The 23310-nt window shown below is 35.0% G+C and overlaps 1 protein-coding gene across 1 annotated transcript; it reads right to left on the bottom strand.

Moving 5' to 3' along the window:
* Positions 1-815: 815 nt before the first annotated feature.
* LOC125381493 lies at positions 816-1806 on the bottom strand. The gene is made up of 2 exons (XM_048398069.1): positions 1503-1806; positions 816-1144 (listed from the first exon to the last, which is right to left on the bottom strand). Exons 1-2 carry the CDS (start codon positions 1729-1731, stop codon positions 1011-1013), a joined length of 363 nt encoding a protein of 120 aa, XP_048254026.1. The 5' UTR covers positions 1732-1806; the 3' UTR covers positions 816-1010.
* Between the last annotated feature and the right edge of the window lie 21504 nt (positions 1807-23310).

Raw genomic sequence — 23310 nt, forward strand, 5'->3', positions numbered from 1 at the left:
AGACTTCGGCAGAGTCCATTTCAAACACATTTCTATCATTAGGGTCTTTAAGGTATATTCTTGACTGATGTTGGGGTGTCCTCATGGAAAGCAACACAGTGCCTCCCTCGTGCACTTCCATGTTATGAGGAGACTCAGGCACATCTACAACATAGTCAGTTTTCTACTAATGACAATATCGACAGTTGCAATGACACGAGTAGGTGAGGTGTGTTTTACACCGTATTTCTGTAATGCTGTAATTCTACACAGCAACAGTTATTGTGGGTCGATCTTAATTTGAGGGTGAGAGGAGAGCTTGCCAGAAATTGATGCGCATCTAAGTAGTTTACAGACACAATATAACTAAAGTTCATCTTACTCGAACGTATATACACTGAACATCCAAGAACTTCTTTCACTTTCTCAAAATCAATGGGAAAATAGCATAATCTAATAAAAACCAAAAAAGAACATTTATCGGTACAAAAGCTCCAAAAGAGTGTGCAGCTACTCTCACACACATGTGTCCCAAAGAGGGACGGGTCAACTGAAATTGCTATGGCAGAAGGCGACTTCTTAAACACTGAAAGTGCCAACAATATCGATGTTATCGACATGGCTTGCTTATGCAAAGTAGAATATACTATGTCGCAGAGAGGAGCAGACTAGTATGGTGCTATGTTATTCTCTAACTGGGATGTTCCATTACTTATCTGAGGTAACAGTTGGCTTCTTAGTTGTGCACCCACTTTGAAATATATTTTTAAGCTGTGTAATAACTGGCTGTCATACAAATGGGAAGTTACCCGTGACACTTGTAATGAATACATACATGACACACCAAGGACATACTCCACACTCTGGTCTGTGAGTATATTGTCCCCGACCACTGTCTGACAAGAGTATATGTCTACTCTGTCCTTCCTTGTCACGCCAACGATAGTCAGAGTGCTGTTCATGCATCGCCCGCCTCTACATCTCCTGCTACCAGAAACCAACTGATGCCTGCCTCCATTCTCCACACTCATTCAGTTCCTCATCCAGACAAAGGACATGGGCAGGTTCAAACTGGGGTAACTTTTCAGAAAGGTGTTGCATGTCAGATTAACAGAACCGCCAAAGGATGCCTTTTCCGGGCCCTCGATATAAGGTTCTTGAACTCCTGTTGAAAAAATAACCATATATGCAAATGAAGTTGCTTATATATTTGTAAGAGTGTTGTAAATGCTGTCGTAATAGGGTTCAATACCGATATCGGTATGATGATATCACCAACGTAAATATACATTGTCAATGCAAAAGACACCAGTCTAGATTATCCGCGGAAACATTTGGCGAAAAGGGCGAAATATCTGGGAAATTTATATGAATGGACATACTTTTTTTCTGGAAACATGAACATTATCCCTCTCCAAAATACCCTGTTACAGCTGCCCTGGTCTGTGACATGTTGATATATTGTGTAGACTTAGTTACCATGCTCAAATTCCGGATAGTGTTTCTGTAAATGAACTACTTACGTATCACAACTAGCTGTTGCCCACAGTTGGGAATCTTTGTTCCTGGACGTTGTGGTGAACCAAGGTAGCAGCTGTACTGACCAAAGTCATGGTCGTCAGCGCTACTGATCACGAAGCTGAAGAGACCAGTTCCTGAGGATGTTATGTTTCCAGTGAATTCCACTCTTGATTTCTTTCTAGTAATATTGACTTTGTTGTAGTTCGTGAAGTGAATCACATTTTCTCTCATAAAATCGTTTCTGATAAAAAAATCTTTGTTTCGAGACCCATGCAAATTCCAAGTCAGAGTAGCTGTTTCTCCAAAACGAATATAAACATTTGACGCAGCTGAAAGATAAATGCATCAAATATAACATTTATAATTCAATTGCTTTTCCAAACGACTACACATTTACTGAAACAATAGTTTAATTACTTGTAAAATAGTTACAGAACACCAGCAGTTGGAAGATTATATGTTGTAATACCTACCAGCCATGATAAATTAACTATAGGCATATGACAAAAACGGGTGTTCTTAAACCTATTTTGTGTGGTATATCTATGTATTTACATCGCAAAAAGTAGCAAAGTAACATGTACTAAGGGAGTATCCATACCATTTGCCTCATACATACCCATCACGATAAGTGTCTGTCCACAATCAGTAATTACGAATCCTTTGTTACCCGGCGATCGCGAAAAACACTCATACCGGCCTTCGTCATGAAACTTGACATCTCTAATGATAAATCTGAACAATCCTGTTCCAGAAGGTGATATGTTCCCTGTAAATGTGATCCTAGATTCTGAGTTCACGTGAGTGACATTATTGTAGTTGGTTATATGGAATATGGCTTTCCCTGCGCGTGTGTTCCAAACGGTGTACTCGTTGGCTGTAGGTCTGGGTAGAGACCATGACAGTGTAGCATTTTCTTCAACGGTTACGTTTGCTGAAACGCAAGAAGGATAGTTTTAGCTATAGAATGCTATTGTAAATGGAAGTGTTAAGATACAATCACGCGTGTACGTTCCTGCAGATTGTTCCTAACAAGCATATCCACGACATATTCAATTCCATGAATGCTCATGCCAACGTGTATAACGTACTTGACATTTTGATTATGACAATGTTCGGGTTCCATTCGGTGAATGAAAGGTGTCTCGTGTCATTGATCGTGGCGTATCATTTATTTCTGTTTAGTTCTTGATGTTCAAACTTGTTACATATTAACTGAGTTTTTGTATGAACATTTATCTGTTGAGTCTTTATGTAGGACACCCGTCTACATATAATTCTAAGATTAAATTTTCCATTTTCTTCGTGAGTGAGTGCGTTGGGTTTAATGCCGGTTTTTATTCCATTTATATCACAGTGTGTCAGCTTAATGTGGAAGGAAAGCCCGAAGTGATGCGGGTCTCAGGCGTTTTACACTTTTACCACCCACGACCACCGGTATGGTGCTGACAAACCTAGAAAAATAATTGAGGCGAACCGGGATTTGAACCCACAATCCTAGGTTTGCCCCAGGGACGCAACTCTGCACAGAGAATCGCGGCGCCTTAGACGACTGGGCCACTCGTGACCCTGAATGAATGAATGCCTCCCCCCCCCCCCCCCCCCCCCCCACACACACACACACACATTCATCACGTATATAACGCAAACAGAGTGAATGATTCGTACTTAATTTTGCAGAGTTGCGTCCCTTGTACACACCAGAAACCTATGATTGTGGGTTCGAATCCCCCAATTATGTTTCTAGGTTTGTCAGCACTATACCCGTGCTCCTGGGTTTCACCGAAGTGGTAAACGTCAATTCGGGCTTTCCTCCCACATTAAGCTGACACGCCGTGATATAACTGGAATACTGTTAAAAGCGGCGTTAAACCCAACCTACTCACTCACTCACTAAACTTGATACTGCCTACCAACTCTTACAGCTATCAACACTCAACTCAGTCACAAGTGGTTTACATATCTGGATATATATACATTGTATAAAACTCGTGCCAAGTTAGGAATTTAAAGTGGAAGTTTGTGTAAATTGCTTAGTTGACAGCCTATTGTACTAATTCAAACACAGACGCGCGTTCACTCAATAATCTTGAGCATGACGTTAAACTACATTTAACATCACCTCATCCTTTGAATTATGTATGTTTTTATTGCATCAGCCTTACCTGTCGGCGCCCCTCCTATGCAACGTTCGGAAAACAACAAAACACAAATGACAGTAGTCCAACTCCAACTGCACATCATCCCGCTGTAGTTCGTGACTGATTATATCAGTAACTCGTCAGTGTACCACGCTCGCTACAAATACTTCCTGTGTACTCTACCCCCCATGTATAGCACAGGCCATGGTCAAATAATCAAACCAAGTCCGCCATATCATACACTTTGAGACCTGGTAATAAATAATAGCAATGCTAATATTTTCAACACTCTAATTATACACGTATTTCAATCGTCCCAGCAACAGGGACACGTCACTGTCCTGTTCGGTATATTTATACACTGCTCCGTTCAGTACAGACTTTTCATTTCTTCCGTCAAGCTTGTACACACCTTCCTGGTGATGCATTTATTCTTAGAAATTGTACAGTGTGACCACACTCTGCGGAAATTCTCGTCACAATATGGTTGCAATATTGCCGTTGCAATAGTGACGGTAAATTTTAACTCACTCACTCACTGTCAAAATTCAATGGGCGACACTGTAATAAGCGCCTGCGGGAAATCGAGACTTTGGCTTGTGAACTTTCAGATGGATCAATTTTACTTAACTGAAAACCAAAATAACATCTGAATGATTTGAGTCCCTTTAAGTCTCAAATAAATCATCGTTTTTTCTTCAGAAACGTATTCATGTCAGACAGAAAACTAATCAAAAACAGAAGATAGCTCACTATGCAACGTAGCTCAACAGGAAACAGATCTTCAATAATCGATTCGTTTCATGTTTGAAGGTTATGTTGTATAACACGGCTGTTCAGCCCTGCACACTTCTGTGCGAATTAACTACAGTGCTCGCCTGGTATGGATAAAATAGCTGATACACTGACTCAGCACTTCGCGCATGCGCAGATGGCTTTTGCTGAGGAGTGAAATGTTTTATAAATGCCGACTACCTTGACAACAGTAGCTACCAGCACCAAACGCTTCTCTGTGGTAGCTTTATTTTCACACTATCTCAATACCCTTTATGTATTATTATTATTTATTTAAAGGTGCATCTTTTGAGCATTCACCATGGGAGAATCGATATGGGATCGTTTCATTTTGGGATATTTACATATTATTTCGTTTTGTCTTTTGTAAGTTATGGTGTAGGTGGGGATATCCAGGAAAGGTTATTAGCTATTTGACAATTATTGAACGATATCACTGATGTATCTTTTCTCTTTGGTCAAATTCTCTTTGTGTTTGGGCAGTGATCAGGCGTCAGGAAGTACTATTAGCATATTGAGATGCCAGAGAGGTGTTTAAACTTCAGGTCCGGTTTACCGGGGACGGTGGTAGTATGTTTTCTAAACATGTGAACTTTACAGTATCTTGTTAGCTCGTATATAACGGGAGAATAGTGTGTATACGTATCTCTCACGCATTTCATCGCTTTGGAACAAACATTCATGTGAGGATCACTCATCATCCCCGATTCCCTGCCTAGCCCATCTCGGAAGCTTGACCACTCTCGCCGCTTCTGCATAGCTATCTCAGTTTTGGGAATCGACAGGTAACAGAAGTAAATCCGATTTATTCGCACAAAGAAAGCGATAGGCAATGATTGTGCAACAAATAGTACCCACCAGAATGACAACTTCTTGCCAACATGTCATATCAAAAATTTCATATTGATGTTATCTATGGGGAAGTATAGCATTTCATATATTGTTTTCGCAGTAAATTTCAGATGGCATTTTACCAGTTAATATCCTAGTTAGACACTTACAGCAACCTATGCTTGTCGTAAGAGGCGACTAACGGGGCCGGGTGGTCAGGCTCGCTGACTTTGTTGATGCATGTCATCAAATACCAATTGCGTTGATCGATGCTGATGATGTCAATCACTGGAATGCCTGGTCCAGACTTATTTACAGACCGCCGTAATATAGCTAGAATTCTGATGAGTTCGGCGTTAAACATCAAAGAAACAAAGTATAATAATATATACTTCACATGATTCACATGATGGTGGAGGGATAGCCGTCATATTATCTAAAATATTGCTAGGTGCGGCTTTAAACAACAAACAAACAACAGATGACATTTGCTTTCATATCTGAAACTTGAAAGGTCGTGATGTAATTATATCTATATTGTCAACACGTAACTTATAGAATATATATTTAATTATCCAATAACCTATCTTCAAAACTGCAGTGTGACCTTGCCTTTAGTGAAGTGAAGTCATGCAATGTATATACTCAATTGCTGCCGCGGAAATACAAAGGTGGTCTATACAGGTTTCATGCTATTCTGCCTAACATAATTTCACTATCTGAAGTCACCCTACACACATTATGAACTTGAATGAGTGAAGTAGTAGGAAGCACAGGCGATAAATATGTTTCTTTTTTTTTGCAGTTCGACGTGAAGTTGTTCCTGGTTTTATTTGTCTGCTTCCTGTGTAATATCAGATTGTCTTTTCCTTTCTCTACTCAAGTTGTCCAGTGGAACAATAAATGTGTCACTTACTTTATATCTTAACTAACTTCAAATATAAGACTTGAATGAGAATGAGACATGTCACACATTGGTACAGTAACTGTATGCATATAAGTAACCATCTGAATGCAGGGGCATGGCTTCACTAGTGCTCGGGAATTGTACATGTAGTGTGGTGAACATCTCGGGCTTCATTTACAGGTCTTCATGCAGGACGTCAGAAGGAAGTATGAACTGGAATCATCAGCCGACCAGTCCTTGTTTTAGCCCTTTAATGTCGAACGCCAGACAGGGTAACAACGAGTACCATCTTTTAACGTCTTTTGGTATGACGCGGCTGGGGATTGAACCCCGGACCTTCCGCTCTCCGGGCGGACGCTCTGCCACTAGACCACGGAGGCGGTCCAATTAATATGAATATTAAAAGAGGAGCTTAAAGTTTTATGTGTAAGTGTCATGGCGATGCTTTCCCTCTATTCCCGATCCCTGAAATGGAGGGATATATAATGTCACACCGAAAATTAGGGCTGAGCCATGCTTGGTGTGGAACGTTGAATATATCCTGAATTATCAACACAAAAGGTACGTTTAAAACAGCAATGATTGTAAATTCTGTAAATAACTAATCTTTCATGGTAAATAGTTATATTTGATAAGAATGAAAGAACATAAGACAGTTTCGCTTACATAATTCAAACCGCAAAGGGAACATTATGTATATTTTATGTTTTCTTTAACACAAAGATTAATTAGTGGAATGTTTATTTCACGTTGCAGAGCATCACACATTACGAGGTAACGATAAGCATTGCAGTCCTGAATACTTCAACAAACACTTTGTTGCTTTATAGAATATTATGGTTTAATGCCGCAGAATAATATAGCAGCTGTATGAAGGTAGGAAGTCGATAGAATGGAGTTCTAACTATTTTTACATTCAGTTGATTCCTTGGATATCAGCCAATGCATTTTATGATGAATTTCATAATTGAGTAAATCCTACCTTTTCGTCATTTGAGTTTTCTGCGACAACAGCGATCATGATTATGATCAAGGTCGTTCAATGTCGTTCAAACAGACAATCCAAAACTGACCATAGAAAGCATATCCTGCCCTCCTGGAAGAGATGGTTGTTGGGCTGATTTCAAAGAGAACGGTTTGGATGTAGCAAAACTACTTTTTGATAATTCAATTCATTCAGATTTTGACCTCTGTTGATGTATTCAAGATGTGATAGATTAATACCTAAACATATATACATCTTTCTAGGGGCACGGGTGGCCAAGTCGTCTAAGTCGTTGCAATGTCTAATGATTGTGGGTTCGAATCCCGGTTCGCTCCGATTATGTTTCTAGGTTTGTCAGCACCATATCTATGCCCGTGGGTTTCAGAGAAATGGTAAACGTCTAAAACATGCATCACTTCGAGCTTTCCTCCCAGTTGAGCTGAAACGCCGTGATATAACTGGAATACTAATAAAAGCGACGTTAAACACAACTCACTCTCTCAATCACAGCTTTCTCACCGGGTGAATCATCCGTGGTGGTCGCCTTTGAAATACGCGAGTGTGTCAATCCACCAGAAGACCAGGTGGGCATGCCAGAAGACGTGGTATCCTCCCTTGCCGAAATAAGCCGAGTAAGAGCACAGGTCCAAACGGGTAAAGAAGTTGTGATGAAGAGAATAACTTGTGGTCTATAATATCTATAGCCAAGTCTCACAACGTTATAATAACAAAACACAAACATATTTTCTGGTTACTTAACATGTTTAGAAATACAACTTTCTTTTCTCTCTGTAGATCGTTATTGATATAATAAATTTGCTGTAACGTTCATGTTTTTGAAGACAAAGACGATTTGAAGTCGAATCGAGGAACCAAGTGTTGACATGTAAATGCATGCATACGAGGTGTTGCGCATGCATTGGCATGGTCGTCGCAGATACGTTGCTGACTGTTACGGGCCGAACTGTTGTCCCGTCCTCTCTCACAGGCAAAATGTGCGTCGTATGACTTACTTAAATTACTTATATTGGAGATTTTACGTGCGCTTTCCGACTACAGCGTATTTCGCGTCGTATGATCTCTGTTGTTATTCATATACGTTGACGCCAGACATGGACGGGTAATCAATTTCGCATAACGAAATATAAGTATACAATTACACTGAAAAGAATAACACACTGTGCATCTGCATTAATTATTTCTGCTTTGTCTATCAGTATTATTCAGTACATCAAATTGATGATGTTATCGAAGTTCTAACTGTTAATTGCAACAAATGGAAAAGACAACGTGTCACAATATCACCCTGTTCGATTGAATGAAGACATGCAGGAAATGTAAATCATAAGGAAATATGCAGGGGCCTGTCCGGGGTTGTCACCCGTATATGTTTGCGTTGTTTCCTCGTTTACTAAATGAAACACAATTTACATACTGTTAAATGAACACAGGATGATTAACATATAGACTTGCTTGTTCACTTGTAACTTACACACGGCTGACCGGAAATTATTATTACTTTTTTATATGAGTTTGCTGCCAGGATTCACTGATGTGAATCACACACGTTACCTACAAGAGAAAGAATTCCGTCTATATATTTTCCTGTTGTTTGTGCTTTCATCAAATGAAACAATATTTACATATTGTTGACTTAAAACAGTTACTTATTCTGATATCTTCACAGAATTTGTCTTCACTTGTAACACAGTTACAATTAATATGTTTTTGCATATGGTATGAAAGCTTGTTATATGAGTATGAAAGCGTGTTATATGGGTATGAAAGCGTGTTATGTGAGTTCGAAAGCTTGTTATATGAGTATGAAAGCGTGTTATATGGGTATGAGAGCGTGTTATGTGAGTATGAAAACTAGTTATATGAGTATGAAAGCGTGTTATATGGGTATGAAAGCGTGTTAGATGGGTATGAAAGCTTGTTACATGAGTATGAAAGCTTGTTATATGAGTATTAAAGCGTGTTATATGGGTATGACAGCTTGTTCCATGAGTATGAAAGCTTGTTAAATGGGTATGAAAACTTGTTATATGAGTATGAAAGCTTGTTATATGGGTATGAAAGTTCTTATATGGGTATGGAAGCTTGTAACATGAGTATGAAAGCTTGTTATATGTGTACAAAAGCTTGTTACATGAGTATCAAAGCGTGTTATATGAGTATGAAAGCATGTTATATGAGTATGAAAGAGTGTTATATCGGTATGAAAGCTTGATACATGATTATGAAAGCGTGTTATATGAGTATGAAAGCGTGTTATATGGGTATGAAAGCTTGTGACATGAGTATGAAAGCGTGTTATATGGGTATGAAAGCTTGTTATATGGCTATGAAAGAGTTTTATATGGGTATGAAAGGGCGTTATATAGGTATGAAAGCTTGTTATATGAGTATGAAAGCTTGTTTCGTGAGTATGAAAGCTTGTTATTTGAGAGTGAAAGCTTGTTGTAGGAGCATGAAATATTGTTATATGAGTATAAAAGCTTGTTATGTGAGTATGAAAGCGTGTTATAAGTCTATGAAACCTTTTTATATGGGTATGAAAGCTTCTTATATCAGTATGAAAGCGTGTTATATGAGTATGAAAGCCTCTTATATGCGTATGAAAGCCTGTTATATGAGTATGAAAGCTTGTTATATGAGTATGAAAGCGTGTTATAAGAGTATGAAAGCGTGTTATATCAGTATGAAAGCTTGTTAAGTGAGTATGAAAGCTTGTTATATGAGTATGAAAGCTTGTTATATGAGTATGAAAGCGTGTTGAATGAGTATGAAAGCTTGTTAAATGAATCTAAAAGCGTGTTATATGAGTATGAAAGCTTGTTATATCAGTATGAAAGCGTGTTTAATGAGTATGAAAGCGTGTTATGTGCGTATAAAAGCTTGTTGTGTGTGTATGAAAGCTTCTTATATGAGTATGATAGCTTCTTATATGAGTATGAAAGCGTGTTGAGTATGAAAGTTTGTTATATAAATATGAAAGCCATGTATATGAGTATGATAGCTTGTTATATTAGTATGAAAGCTTGTTTCGTGAGTATGAAAGCTTGTTATATGAGAATGAATGTGTATTATGTGAGTATTAAAGCTTGTTGTGTGAGTATGAAAGTGGTTTTTGAGTATCAAAGCTTCTTATATGAGTATGAAAGCGTGTTGAGTATGAAAGTTTGTTATGTAAGTATGAAAGCCATTTATATGAGTATGAAAGCTTGTTGTATTAGTATGAAAGCTTGTTTCGTGAGTATGAAAGCTTGTTATATGAGAATGAATGTGTATTATGTCAGTATTAAAGCTTGTTGTGTGAGTATGAAAGCTTGTTATTTGAGGGTGAAAGCTTGTTGTAGGAGCATGAAAGATTATTATATGAGTATGAAAGCGTGTTATATGAGTATGAAAACTTGTTAAATGAGTATGAAAGCTTGTTATATGAGCGTGAAAGCTTGTAATATGAGTATGAAAGCTTGTTATATGAGTATGAAAGATTGCTATATGAGTATGAAAGCGTGTTGAATGAGTATGAAAGCTTGTTACATGAGTCTAAAAGCGTGTTATATGAGTATGAAAGCTTGTTATATCAGTATGAAAGCGTGTTTAATGAGTATGAAAGCGTGTTATGTGCGTATGAAAGCTTGTTGTGTGAGTATGAAAGCTTGTTATATCAGTATGAAAGCTTGTTATATGAGTATGAAAGCTTGTTATATGAGTATGAAAGGGTGTTATATGAGTACGAAAGCTTGTTGTAGGAGCATGGAAGCTTGTTATATGAGTATGAAAGCTTGTTATATGAGTATGAAAGGGTGTTATATGAGTATGAAAACTTGTTGTAGGAGCATGAAAGCTTGTTATATGAGTACGAAAGCTTGTTATATGAGTATGAAAGCTTGTTATATAAGTATGAAAGCTTGTTATGTGAGTATGAAAGCGTGTTATATGAGTATCAAAGCTTCTAATATGAGTATGAAAGCTTGTTACATGAGTATGAAAGCTTGTTATATGAGTATGAAAGCTTGTTATATGAGTATGAAAGCGTGTTATATGAGTATGAAAAAAAGTTATATGAGTATGAAAGCTTGTTGTACGAGCATGGAAGCTTGTTATATGAGTATGAAAGCTTGTTATATGAGTATGAAAGGGTGTTACATGAATATGAAAGCTTGTTGTAGGAGCATGAAAGCTTGTTATATGAGTATGAAAGCTTGTTATATGAGTATGAAAGCTTGTTATATGGGTATGAAAGGTTGTTATATGAGTATGAAAGCTTGTTACAGGAGCATGAAAGCTTGTTATATGAGTATGAAAGCTTGTTATATGAGTATGAAAGGGTGTTATATGAGTATGAAAGCTTGTTATATGAGTATGAAAGCTTGTTATAGGAGGATGGAAGCTTGTTATATGAGTATGAAAGCTTGTTATATGAGTATGAAAGGGTGTTATATTAGTATGAAAGCTTGTTATATGAGTATGAAAGCTTGTTATAGGAGCATGAAAGCTTGTTATATGAGTATGAAAGCTTGTTATATGAGTATGAAAGGGTGTTATATGAGTATGAAAGCTTGTTATATGAGTATGAAAGCTTGTTATATAAGTATGAAAGCTTGTTATGTGAGTATGAAAGCGTGTTATATGAGTATCAAAGCTTCTAATATGAGTATGAAAGCTTGTTACATGAGTATGAAAGCTTGTTATATGAGTATGAAAGCTTGTCATATGAGTATGAAAGCGTGTTATATGAGTATGAAAGGGTGTTATATGAGTATGAAAGCTTGTTGTAGGAGCATGAAAGCTTGTTATATGAGTACGAAAGCTTGTTATATGAGTATGAAAGCTTGTTATATAAGTATGAAAGCTTGTTATGTGAGTATGAAAGCGTGTTATATGAGTATCAAAGCTTCTAATATGAGTATGAAAGATTGTTACATGAGTATGAAAGCTTGTTATATGAGTATGAAAGCTTGTTATATGAGTATGAAAGCGTGTTATATGAGTATGAAAAAAAGTTATATGAGTATGAAAGGGTGTTATATGAGTATGAAAGCTTGTTATAGGAGGATGGAAGCTTGTTATATGAGTATGAAAGCTTGTTATAGGAGCATGAAAGCTTGTTATATGAGTATGAAAGCTTGTTATATGAGTATGAAAGGGTGTTATATGAGTATGAAAGCTTGTTATATGAGTATGAAAGCTTGTTATATAAGTATGAAAGCTTGTTATGTGAGTATGAAAGCGTGTTATATGAGTATCAAAGCTTCTAATATGAGTATGAAAGCTTGTTACATGAGTATGAAAGCTTGTTATATGAGTATGAAAGCTTGTCATATGAGTATGAAAGCGTGTTATATGAGTATGAAAGCTTGTTATATGAGTATGAAAGCTTGTTATATGAGTATGAAAGGGTGTTATATGAGTATGAAAGCTTGTTATATGAGTATGAAAGCTTGTTATATCAGTATGAAAGCTTGTTATGTGAGTATGAAAGCATGTTATATGAGTATCAAAGCTTCTAATATCAGTATGAAAGCTTGTTACATGAGTATGAAAGCTTGTTATATGAATATGAAAGCTTGTCATATGAGTATGAAAGCGTGTTATATGAGTATGAAAGCTTCTTATATGTGTGTGAAAGCTTCTTCTATGAGTATGAAAGCGTGTTCAATGAGCATGAAAGCTTGTTATATCAGTATGAAAGTGTGTTTAATGAGTACGAAAGCGTGTTATGTGCGTATGAAAGCTTGTTGTGTGAGTATGAAAGCTTGTTATGTGAGTATGAAGGCGTGTTATATGAGTATGAAAGCTTGCTGTATCACCATGGAAGCTTGTTATAGGAGTATGGAAGATTGTTATATGAGTATGAAAGCGTAGTATGTTAATATGAAAGCGTGTTATGAGTATGAAAGTTTGTTATATCAGTATGAAAGCGTGTTTTATGAGTATGAAAGCGTGTTATATTAGTATGAAAGCTTGTTTTGTGAGTATGAAAGCTTGTTATATGACAAAGGATGTGTGTTATGTGCGTATTAAAGCTTGTTGTGTAAGTATGAAAGCTTGTTATTTGAGACTGAAATCTTGTTGTAGGAGCATGAAAGATTGTTATATGAGTATGAGAGCTTGTTATGTGAGTATGAAAGCGTGTTATATGAGTTTGAATGCGTGTAATGTGAGTATTAAAACTTCTTGTGTGAATATGAAAGCTTGTTGTAGGAGCATGAAAGCTTGTTGTAGGAGTATGAAATATTATTTTATGAGTATGAAAGATTCTTACATGCATAGCTTGTTATATGAGTATGGAAGATTGTTATGTGAGTATGAAGGCTTGTTATATGAGTATGAAAGCTTGCTGTATCACCATGGAAGCTTGTTTTAGGAGTATGGAAGATTGTTATATGAGTATGAAAGCGTAGTATGTTAATATGAAAGCGTGTTATGAGTATGAAAGTTTGTTATATCAGTATGAAAGCGTGTTTTATGAGTATGAAAGCGTGTTATATTAGTATGAAAGCTTGTTTTGTGAGTATGAAAGCTTGTTATATGACAAAGGATGTGTGTTATGTGCGTATTAAAGCTTGTTGTGTAAGTATGAAAGCTTGTTATTTGAGAGTGAAATCCTGTTGTAGGAGCATGAAAGATTGTTATATGAGTATGAGAGCTTGTTATGTGAGTATGAAAGCGTGTTATATGAGTTTGAATGCGTGTAATGTGAGTATTAAAACTTCTTGTGTGAATATGAAAGCTTGTTGTAGGAGCATGAAAGCTTGTTGTAGGAGTATGAAATATTATTTTATGAGTATGAAAGATTCTTACATGCATAGCTTGTTATATGAGTATGGAAGATTGTTATATGAGTATGAAAGATTGTTATATGAGTATGAAAGCTTTTATGTGAGTATGAAAGCTTATTATATGAGTATGAATACATGTAATGTGAGTATTAGAAGCTTGTTGTGTAAGTATGAAAGCTTGTTGTAGGAGTCTGAAAGCTTCCTGTATGAGCATGAGAGATTGTTATATGAGTATTAAAGCTTGTTGTGTGAGTATGAAGGCTTGTTATATGAGTATGAAAGCTTGTTGTAGGAGCATGGAAGCTTGTTATATGAGTATGAAAGCTTGTTGTAGGAGCATGGAAGCTTGTTATATGAGTATGAAAGCTTGTTATATGAGTATGAAAGCTTGTTATATGAGTATGAAAGGGTGTTATATGAGTATGAAAGGGTGTTATATGAGTATGAAAGCTTGTTATATCCGTATGAAAGCTTGTTATATAAGTATGAAAGCTTGTTATGTGAGTATGAAAGCGTGTTATATGATTATCAAAGCTTCTAATATGAGTATGAAAGCTTGTTACATGAGTATGAAAGCTTGTTATATGAGTATGAAACCTTGTCATATGAGTATGAAAGCGTGTTATATGAGTATGAAAGCTTCTTATATGAGTGTGAAAGCTTCTTATATGAGTATGAAAGCGTGTTGAATGAGCATGAAAGCTTGTTATATCAGTATGAAAGCGTGTTTAATGAGTATGAAAGCGTGTTATGTGCGTATGAAAGCTTGTTGTGTGAGTATGAAAGCTTCTTATATGAGTATGAAAGCTTCTTATATGAGTATGAAGCGTGTTGAGTATGAAAGTTTGTTATATAAGTATGAAAGCGTTTTATATGAGTATGAAAGCTTGTTATATGTGTATGAAAGGGTGTTTAATGAGTATGAAAGCGTGTTATGTGCGTATGGAAGCTTGTTTTGTGAGTATGAAAGCTTCTTATATGAGTATGAAAGCTTCGTATATAAGTATGAAAGCGTGTTGAGTATGAAAGTTTGTTATATAAGCATGAAAGCGTTTTATATGAGTATGAAAGCTTGTTATATTAGTATGAAAGCTTGTTTCATGAGTATGAAAGCTTGTTATATGAGAATGAATATGTATTATGTGACTAGTAAAGCTTGTCGTATGAGTATGAAAGGTTGTTATTTCAGGGTGAAAGCTTGTTGTAGGAGTATGAAATATTGTTATATGAGTATGAAAGCGTGTTATAAGTCTATGAAACCTTGTTATATGGCTATGAAAGCTTGTTATATCAGTATGAAAGCGTGTTATATGAGTATGAAAGCCTCTTATATGCGTATGAAAGCCTGTTATATGAGTATGAAAGCTTGTTATATGAGTATGAAAGCGTGTTGAATGAGTATGAAAGCTTGTTATATGAGTATGAAAGCTTGTTATATGTGTATGAAAGCGTGTTTAATGAGTATGAAAGCGTGTTATGTGCGTATGAATGCTTGTTTTGTGAGTATGAAAGCTTCTTATATGAGTATGAAAGCTTCGTATATAAGTATGAAAGCGTGTTGAGTATGAAAGTTTGTTATATAAGCATGAAAGCGTTTTATATGAGTATGAAAGCTTGTTATATTAGTATGAAAGCTTGTTTCATGAGTATGAAAGCTTGTTATATGAGAATGAATATGTATTATGTGACTATTAAAGCTTGTCGTATGAGTATGAAAGGTTGTTATTTCAGGGTGAAAGCTTGTTGTAGGAGTATGAAATATTGTTATATGAGTATGAAAGCGTGTTATAAGTCTATGAAACCTTGTTATATGGGTATGAAAGCTTGTTATATCAGTATGAAAGCTTGTTATATGAGTATGAAAGCGTGTTATATGCGTATGAAAGCCTGTTATATGAGTATGAAAGCTTGTTATATGAGTATGAAAGCGTGTTATAAGAGTATGAAAGCGTGTTATATCAGTATGAAAGCTTGTTAAATGAGTATGAAAGCTTGTTATATGAGTATGAAAGCTTGTTATATGAGTATGAAAGCGTGTAGAATGAGTATGAAAGCTTGTTAAATGAATCTAAAAGTGTGTTATATGAGTATGAAAGCTTGTTATATCAGTATGAAAGCGTGTTTAATGAGTATGAAAGCGTGTTATGTGCGTATAAAAGCTTGTTGTGTGTGTATGAAAGCTTCTTATATGAGTATGATAGCTTCTTATATGAGTATGAAAGCGTGTTGAGTATGAAAGTTTGTTATATAAGTATGAAAGCCATGTATATGAGTATGATAGCTTGTTATATTAGTATGAAAGGTTGTTTCGTGAGTATGAAAGCTTGTTATATGAGAATGAATGTGTATTATGTGAGTATTAAAGCTTGTTGTGTGAGTATGAAAGTGGTTTTTGAGTATCAAAGCTTCTTATATGAGTATGAAAGCGTGTTGAGTATGAAAGTTTGTTATATAAGTATGAAAGCCATTTATATGAGTATGAAAGCTTGTTATATTAGTATGAAATCTTGTTTCGTGAGTATGAAAGCTTATTATATGAGAATGAATGTGTATTATGTCAGTATTAAAGCTTGTTGTGTGAGTATGAAAGCTTGTTATTTGAGGGTGAAAGCTTGTTGTAGGAGCATGAAAGATTATTATATGAGTATGAAAGCTTGTTATTTGAGGGTGAAAGCTTGTTATAGGAGTATGGAAGATTGTTATATGAGTATGAAAGCGTGGTATGTTAATATGAAAGCTTGTTATGAGTATGAAAGTTTGTTATATCAGTATGAAAGCGTGTTTTATGAGTATGAAAGCGTGTTATATTAGTATGAAAGCTTGTTTTGTAAGTATGAAAGCTTGTTATATGACAAAGGATGTGTGTTATGTGCGTATTAAAGCTTGTTGTGTAAGTATGAAAGCTTGTTATTTGAGAGTGAAATCTTGTTGTAGGAGCATGAAAGATTGTTATATGAGTATGAGAGCTTGTTATGTGAGTATGAAAGCGTGTTATATGAGTTTGAATGCGTGTAATGTGAGTATTAAAACTTCTTGTGTGAATATGAAAGCTTGTTGTAGGAGCATGAAAGCTTGTTGTAGGAGTATGAAATATTATTTTATGAGTATGAAAGATTCTTACATGCATAGCTTGTTATATGAGTATGGAAGATTGTTATGTGAGTATGAAGGCTTGTTATATGAGTATGAAAGCTTGCTGTATCACCATGGAAGCTTATTATAGGAGTATGGAAGATTGTTATATGAGTATGAAAGCGTAGTATGTTAATATGAAAGCTTGTTATGAGTATGAAAGTTTGTTATATCAGTATGAAAGCGTGTTTTATGAGTATGAAAGCGTGTTATATTAGTATGAAAGCTTGTTTCGTGAGTATGAAAGCTTGTTATATGACAAAGGATGTGTGTTATGTGCGTATTAAAGCTTGTTGTGTAAGTATGAAAGCTTGTTATTTGAGAGTGAAATCCTGTTGTAGGAGCATGAAAGATTGTTATATGAGTATGAGAGCTTGTTATGTGAGTATGAAAGCGTGTTATATGAGTTTGAATGCGTGTAATGTGAGTATTAAAACTTCTTGTGTGAATATGAAAGCTTGTTGTAGGAGCATGAAAGCTTGTTGTAGGAGTATGAAATATTATTTTATGAGTATGAAAGATTTTTACATGCATAGCTTGTTATATGAGTATGGAAGATTGTTATATGAGTATGAAAGATTGTTATATGAGTATGAAAGCTTTTTTGTGAGTATGAAAGCTTATTATATGAGTATGAATACATGTAATGTGAGTATTAAAAGCTTGTTGTGTAAGTATGAAAGCTTGTTGTAGGAGTCTGAAAGCTTCCTGTATGAGCATGAGAGATTGTTATATGAGTATTAAAGCTTGTTGTGTGAGTATGAAGGCTTGTTATATGAGTATGAAAGCTTGTTGTAGGAGCATGGAAGCTTGTTATATGAGTATGAAAGCTTGTTGTAGGAGCATGGAAGCTTGTTATATGAGTATGAAAGCTTGTCATATGAGTATGAAAGCTTGTTATATGAGTATGAAAGGGTGTTATATGAGTATGAAAGGGTGTTATATGAGTATGAAAGCTTGTTATATCAGTATGAAAGCTTGTTATATAAGTATGAAAGCTTGTTATGTGAGTATGAAAGCGTGTTATATGATTATCAAAGCTTCTAATATGAGTATGAAAGCTTGTTACATGAGTATGAAAGCTTGTTATATGAGTATGAAACCTTGTCATATGAGTATGAAAGCGTGTTATATGAGTATGAAAGCTTCTTATATGAGTGTGAAAGCTTCTTATATGAGTGTGAAAGCGTGTTGAATGAGCATGAAAGCTTGTTATATCAGTATGAAAGCGTGTTTAATGAGTATGAAAGCGTGTTATGTGCGTATGAAAGCTTGTTGTGTGAGTATGAAAGCTTCTTATATGAGTATGAAAGTTCTTATATGAGTATGAAGCGTGTTGAGTATGAAAGTTTGTTATATAAGTATGAAAGCGTTTTATATGAGTATGAAAGCTTGTTATATGTGTATGAAAGCGTGTTTAATGAGTATGAAAGCGTGTTATGTGCGTATGAAAGCTTGTTTTGTGAGTATGAAAGCTTCTTATATGAGTATGAAAGCTTCGTATATAAGTATGAAAGCGTGTTGAGTATGAAAGTTTGTTATATAAGCATGAAAGCGTTTTATATGAGTATGAAAGCTTGTTATATTAGTATGAAAGGTTGTTTCATGAGTATGAAAGGTTGTTATATGAGAATGAATATGTATTATGTGACTATTAAAGCTTGTCGTGTGAGTATGAAAGGTTGTTATTTCAGGGTGAAAGCTTGTTGTAGGAGTATGAAATATTGTTATATGAGTATGAAAGCGTGTTATAAGTCTATGAAACCTTGTTATATGGGTATGAAAGCTTGTTATATCAGTATGAAAGCCTGTTATATGAGTATGAAAGCCTCTTATATGAGTATGAAAGCCTGTTATATGAGTATGAAAGCGTGTTATAAGAGTATGAAAGCGTGTTATATCAGTATGAAAGCTTGTTAAATGAGTATGAAAGCTTGTTATATGAGTATTAAAGCTTGTTATATGAGTATGAAAGCGTGTTGAATGAGTATGAAAGCTTGTTAAATGAATCTAAAAGCGTGTTATATGAGTATGAAAGCTTGTTATATCAGTATGAAAGCGTGTTTAATGAGTATGAAAGCGTGTTATGTGCGTATAAAAGCTTGTTGTGTGTGTATGAAAGCTTCTTATATGAGTATGATAGCTTCTTATATGAGTATGAAAGCGTGTTGAGTATGAAAGTTTGTTATATAAGTATGAAAGCCATGTATATGAGTATGATAGCTTGTTATATTAGTATGAAAGCTTGTTTCGTGAGTATGAAAGCTTGTTATATGAGAATGAATGTGTATTATGTGAGTATTAAAGCTTGTTGTGTGACTATGAAAGTGGTTGTTGAGTATCAAAGCTTCTTATATGAGTATGAAAGCGTGTTGAGTATGAAAGTTTGTTATATAAGTATGAAAGCCATTTATATGAGTTTGAAAGCTTGTTATATTAGTATGAAAGCTTGTTTCGTGAGTATGAAAGCTTGTTATATGAGAATGAATGTGTATTATGTCAGTATTAAAGCTTGTTGTGTGAGTATGAAAGCTTGTTATTTGAGGGTGAAAGCTTGTTGTAGGAGCAGGAAAGATTATTATATGAGTATGAAAGCGTGTTATATGAGTATGAAAACTTGTTAAATGAGTATGAAAGCTTGTTATATGAGCGTGAAAGCTTGTAATATGAGTATGAAAGCTTGTTATATGAGTATGAAAGATTGTTATATGAGTATGAAAGCGTGTTGAATGAGTATGAAAGCTTGTTACATGAGTCTTAAAGCGTGTTATATGAGTATGAAAGCTTGTTATATCAGTATGAAAGCGTGTTTAATGAGTATGAAAGCGTGTTATGTGCGTATGAAAGCTTGTTGTGTGAGTATGAAAGCTTGTTATATGAGTATGAAAGCTTGTTATATGAGTATGAAAGCTTGTTATATGAGTATGAAAGGGTGTTATATGAGTATGAAAGCTTGTTGTAGGAGCATGGAAGCTTGTTATATGAGTATGAAAGCTTGTTATATGAGTATGAAAGGGTGTTATATGAGTATGAAAGCTTGTTATAGGAGCATGAAAGCTTGTTATATGAGTATGAAAGCTTGTTATATGAGTATGAAAGCTAGTTATATGAGTATGAAAGGGTGTTATATGAGTATGAAAGCTTGTTATAGGAGCATGAAAGCTTGTTATATGAGTATGAAAGCTTGTTATATGAGTATGAAAGGGTGTTATATGAGTATGAAAGCTTGTTATAGGAGCATGAAAGCTTGTTATATGAGTATGAAAGCTTGTTATATGAGTATGAAAGCTTGTTATATGAGTATGAAACCTTGTTATATGAGTATGAAAGCTTGTTATATAAGTATGAAAGCTATTTATGTGAGTATGAAAGCGTGTTATCTGAGTATCAAAGCTTCTAATATGAGTATGAAAGCTTGTTACATGAGTATGAAAGCTTGTTATATGAGTATGAAAGCTTGTTATATGAGTATGAAAGGGTGTTATATGAGTATGAAAGCTTGTTATATCAGTATGAAAGGGTGTTATATGAGTATGAAAGCTTGTTGTACGAGCATGGAAGCTTGTTATATGAGTATGAAAGCTTGTTATATGAGTATGAAAGCTTGTTATATGAGTATGAAAGCTTGTTATATGAGTATGAAACCTTGTTATATGAGTATGAAAGCGTGTTATATGAGTATGAAAGCTTGTTATATGAGTATGAAAGCTTGTTATATAAGTATGAAAGCTTGTTATGTGAGTATGAAAGCGTGTTATATGAGTATCAAAGCTTCTAGTATGAGTATGAAAGCTTGTTACATGAGTATGAAAGCTTGTTATATGAGTATGAAAGCTTGTCATATGAGTATGAAAGCGTGTTATATGAGTATGAAAGCTTCTTATATGTGTGTGAAAACTTCTTCTATGAGTATGAAAGCGTGTTCAATGAGCATGAAAGCTTGTTATATCAGTATGAAAGCGTGTTTAATCAGTATGAAAGCGTGTTATGTGCGTATGAAAGCTTGTTGTGTGAGTATGAAAGCTTGTTATGTGAGTATGAAGGCGTGTTATATGAGTATGAAAGCTTGCTGTATCACCATGGAAGCTTGTTATAGGAGTATGGAAGATTGTTATATGAGTATGAAAGCGTAGTATGTTAATATGAAAGCTTGTTATGAGTATGAAAGTTTGTTATATCAGTATGAAAGCGTGTTTTATGAGTATGAAAGTGTGTTATATTAGTATGAAAGCTTGTTTCGTGAGTATGAAAGCTTGTTATATGACAAAGGATGTGTGTTATGTGCGTATTAAAGCTTGTTGTGTAAGTATGAAAGCTTGTTATTTGAGAGTGAAATCCTGTTGTAGGAGCATGAAAGATTGTTATATGAGTATGAGAGCTTGTTATGTGAGTATGAAAGCGTGTTATATGAGTTTGAATGCGTGTAATGTGAGTATTAAAACTTCTTGTGTGAATATGAAAGCTTGTTGTAGGAGCTTGAAAGCTTGTTGTAGGAGTATGAAATATTATTTTATGAGTATGAAAGATTCTTACATGCATAGCTTGTTATATGAGTATGGAAGATTGTTATATGAGTATGAAAGATTGTTATATGAGTATGAAAGCTTTTATGTGAGTATGAAAGCTTGTTGTAGGAGTCTGAAAGCTTCCTGTATGAGCATGAGAGATTGTTATATGAGTATTAAAGCTTGTTGTGTGAGTATGAAGGCTTGTTATATGAGTATGAAAGCTTGTTGTAGGAGCATGGAAGCTTGTTATATGAGTATGAAAGCTTGTTGTAGGAGCATGGAAGCTTGTTATATGAGTATGAAAGCTTGTTATATGAGTATGAAAGCTTGTTATATGAGTATGAAAGGGTGTTATATGAGTATGAAAGGGTGTTATATGAGTATGAAAGCTTGTTATATCCGTATGAAAGCTTGTTATATAAGTATGAAAGCTTGTTATGTGAGTATGAAAGCATGTTATATGAGTATCAAAGCTTCTAATATGAGTATGAAAGCTTGTTACATGAGTATGAAAGCGTGTTATATGAGTATGAAAGCTTCTTATATGTGTGTGAAAGCTTCTTCTATGAGTATGAAAGCGTGTTGAATGAGCATGAAAGCTTGTTATATCAGTATGAAAGCGTGTTTAATGAGTATGAAAGCGTGTTATGTGCGTATGAAAGCTTGTTGTGTGAGTATGAAAGCTTGTTATGTGAGTATGAAGGCGTGTTATATGAGTATGAAAGCTTGCTGTATCACCATGGAAGCTTGTTATAGGAGTATGGAAGATTGTTATATGAGTATGAAAGCGTAGTATGTTAATATGAAAGCTTGTTATGAGTATGAAAGTTTGTTATATCAGTATGAATGCGTGTTTTATGAGTATGAAAGCGTGTTATATTAGTATGAAAGCTTGTTTTGTAAGTATGAAAGCTTGTTATATGACAAAGGATGTGTGTTATGTGCGTATTAAAGCTTGTTGTGTAAGTATGAAAGCTTGTTATTTGAGAGTGAAATCTTGTTGTAGGAGCATGAAAGATTGTTATATGAGTATGAGAGCTTGTTATGTGAGTATGAAAGCGTGTTATATGAGTTTGAATGCGTGTAATGTGAGTATTAAAACTTCTTGTGTGAATATGAAAGCTTGTTGTAGGAGCATGAAAGCTTGTTGTAGGAGTATGAAATATTATTTTATGAGTATGAAAGATTCTTACATGCATAGCTTGTTATATGAGTATGGAAGATTGTTATGTGAGTATGAAGGCTTGTTATATGAGTATGAAAGCTTGCTGTATCACCATGGAAGCTTATTATAGGAGTATGGAAGATTGTTATATGAGTATGAAAGCGTAGTATGTTAATATGAAAGCTTGTTATGAGTATGAAAGTTTGTTATATCAGTATGAAAGCGTGTTTTATGAGTATGAAAGCGTGTTATATTAGTATGAAAGCTTGTTTCGTGAGTATGAAAGCTTGTTATATGACAAAGGATGTGTGTTATGTGCGTATTAAAGCTTGTTGTGTAAGTATGAAAGCTTGTTATTTGAGAGTGAAATCCTGTTGTAGGAGCATGAAAGATTGTTATATGAGTATGAGAGCTTGTTATGTGAGTATGAAAGCGTGTTATATGAGTTTGAATGCGTGTAATGTGAGTATTAAAACTTCTTGTGTGAATATGAAAGCTTGTTGTAGGAGCATGAAAGCTTGTTGTAGGAGTATGAAATATTATTTTATGAGT

Source organism: Haliotis rufescens, unplaced genomic scaffold, assembly GCF_023055435.1.
Source record: "Haliotis rufescens isolate VD_foot unplaced genomic scaffold, xgHalRufe1.0.p SCAF_18, whole genome shotgun sequence".
NCBI classification, from domain to species: domain Eukaryota; kingdom Metazoa; phylum Mollusca; class Gastropoda; order Lepetellida; family Haliotidae; genus Haliotis; species Haliotis rufescens.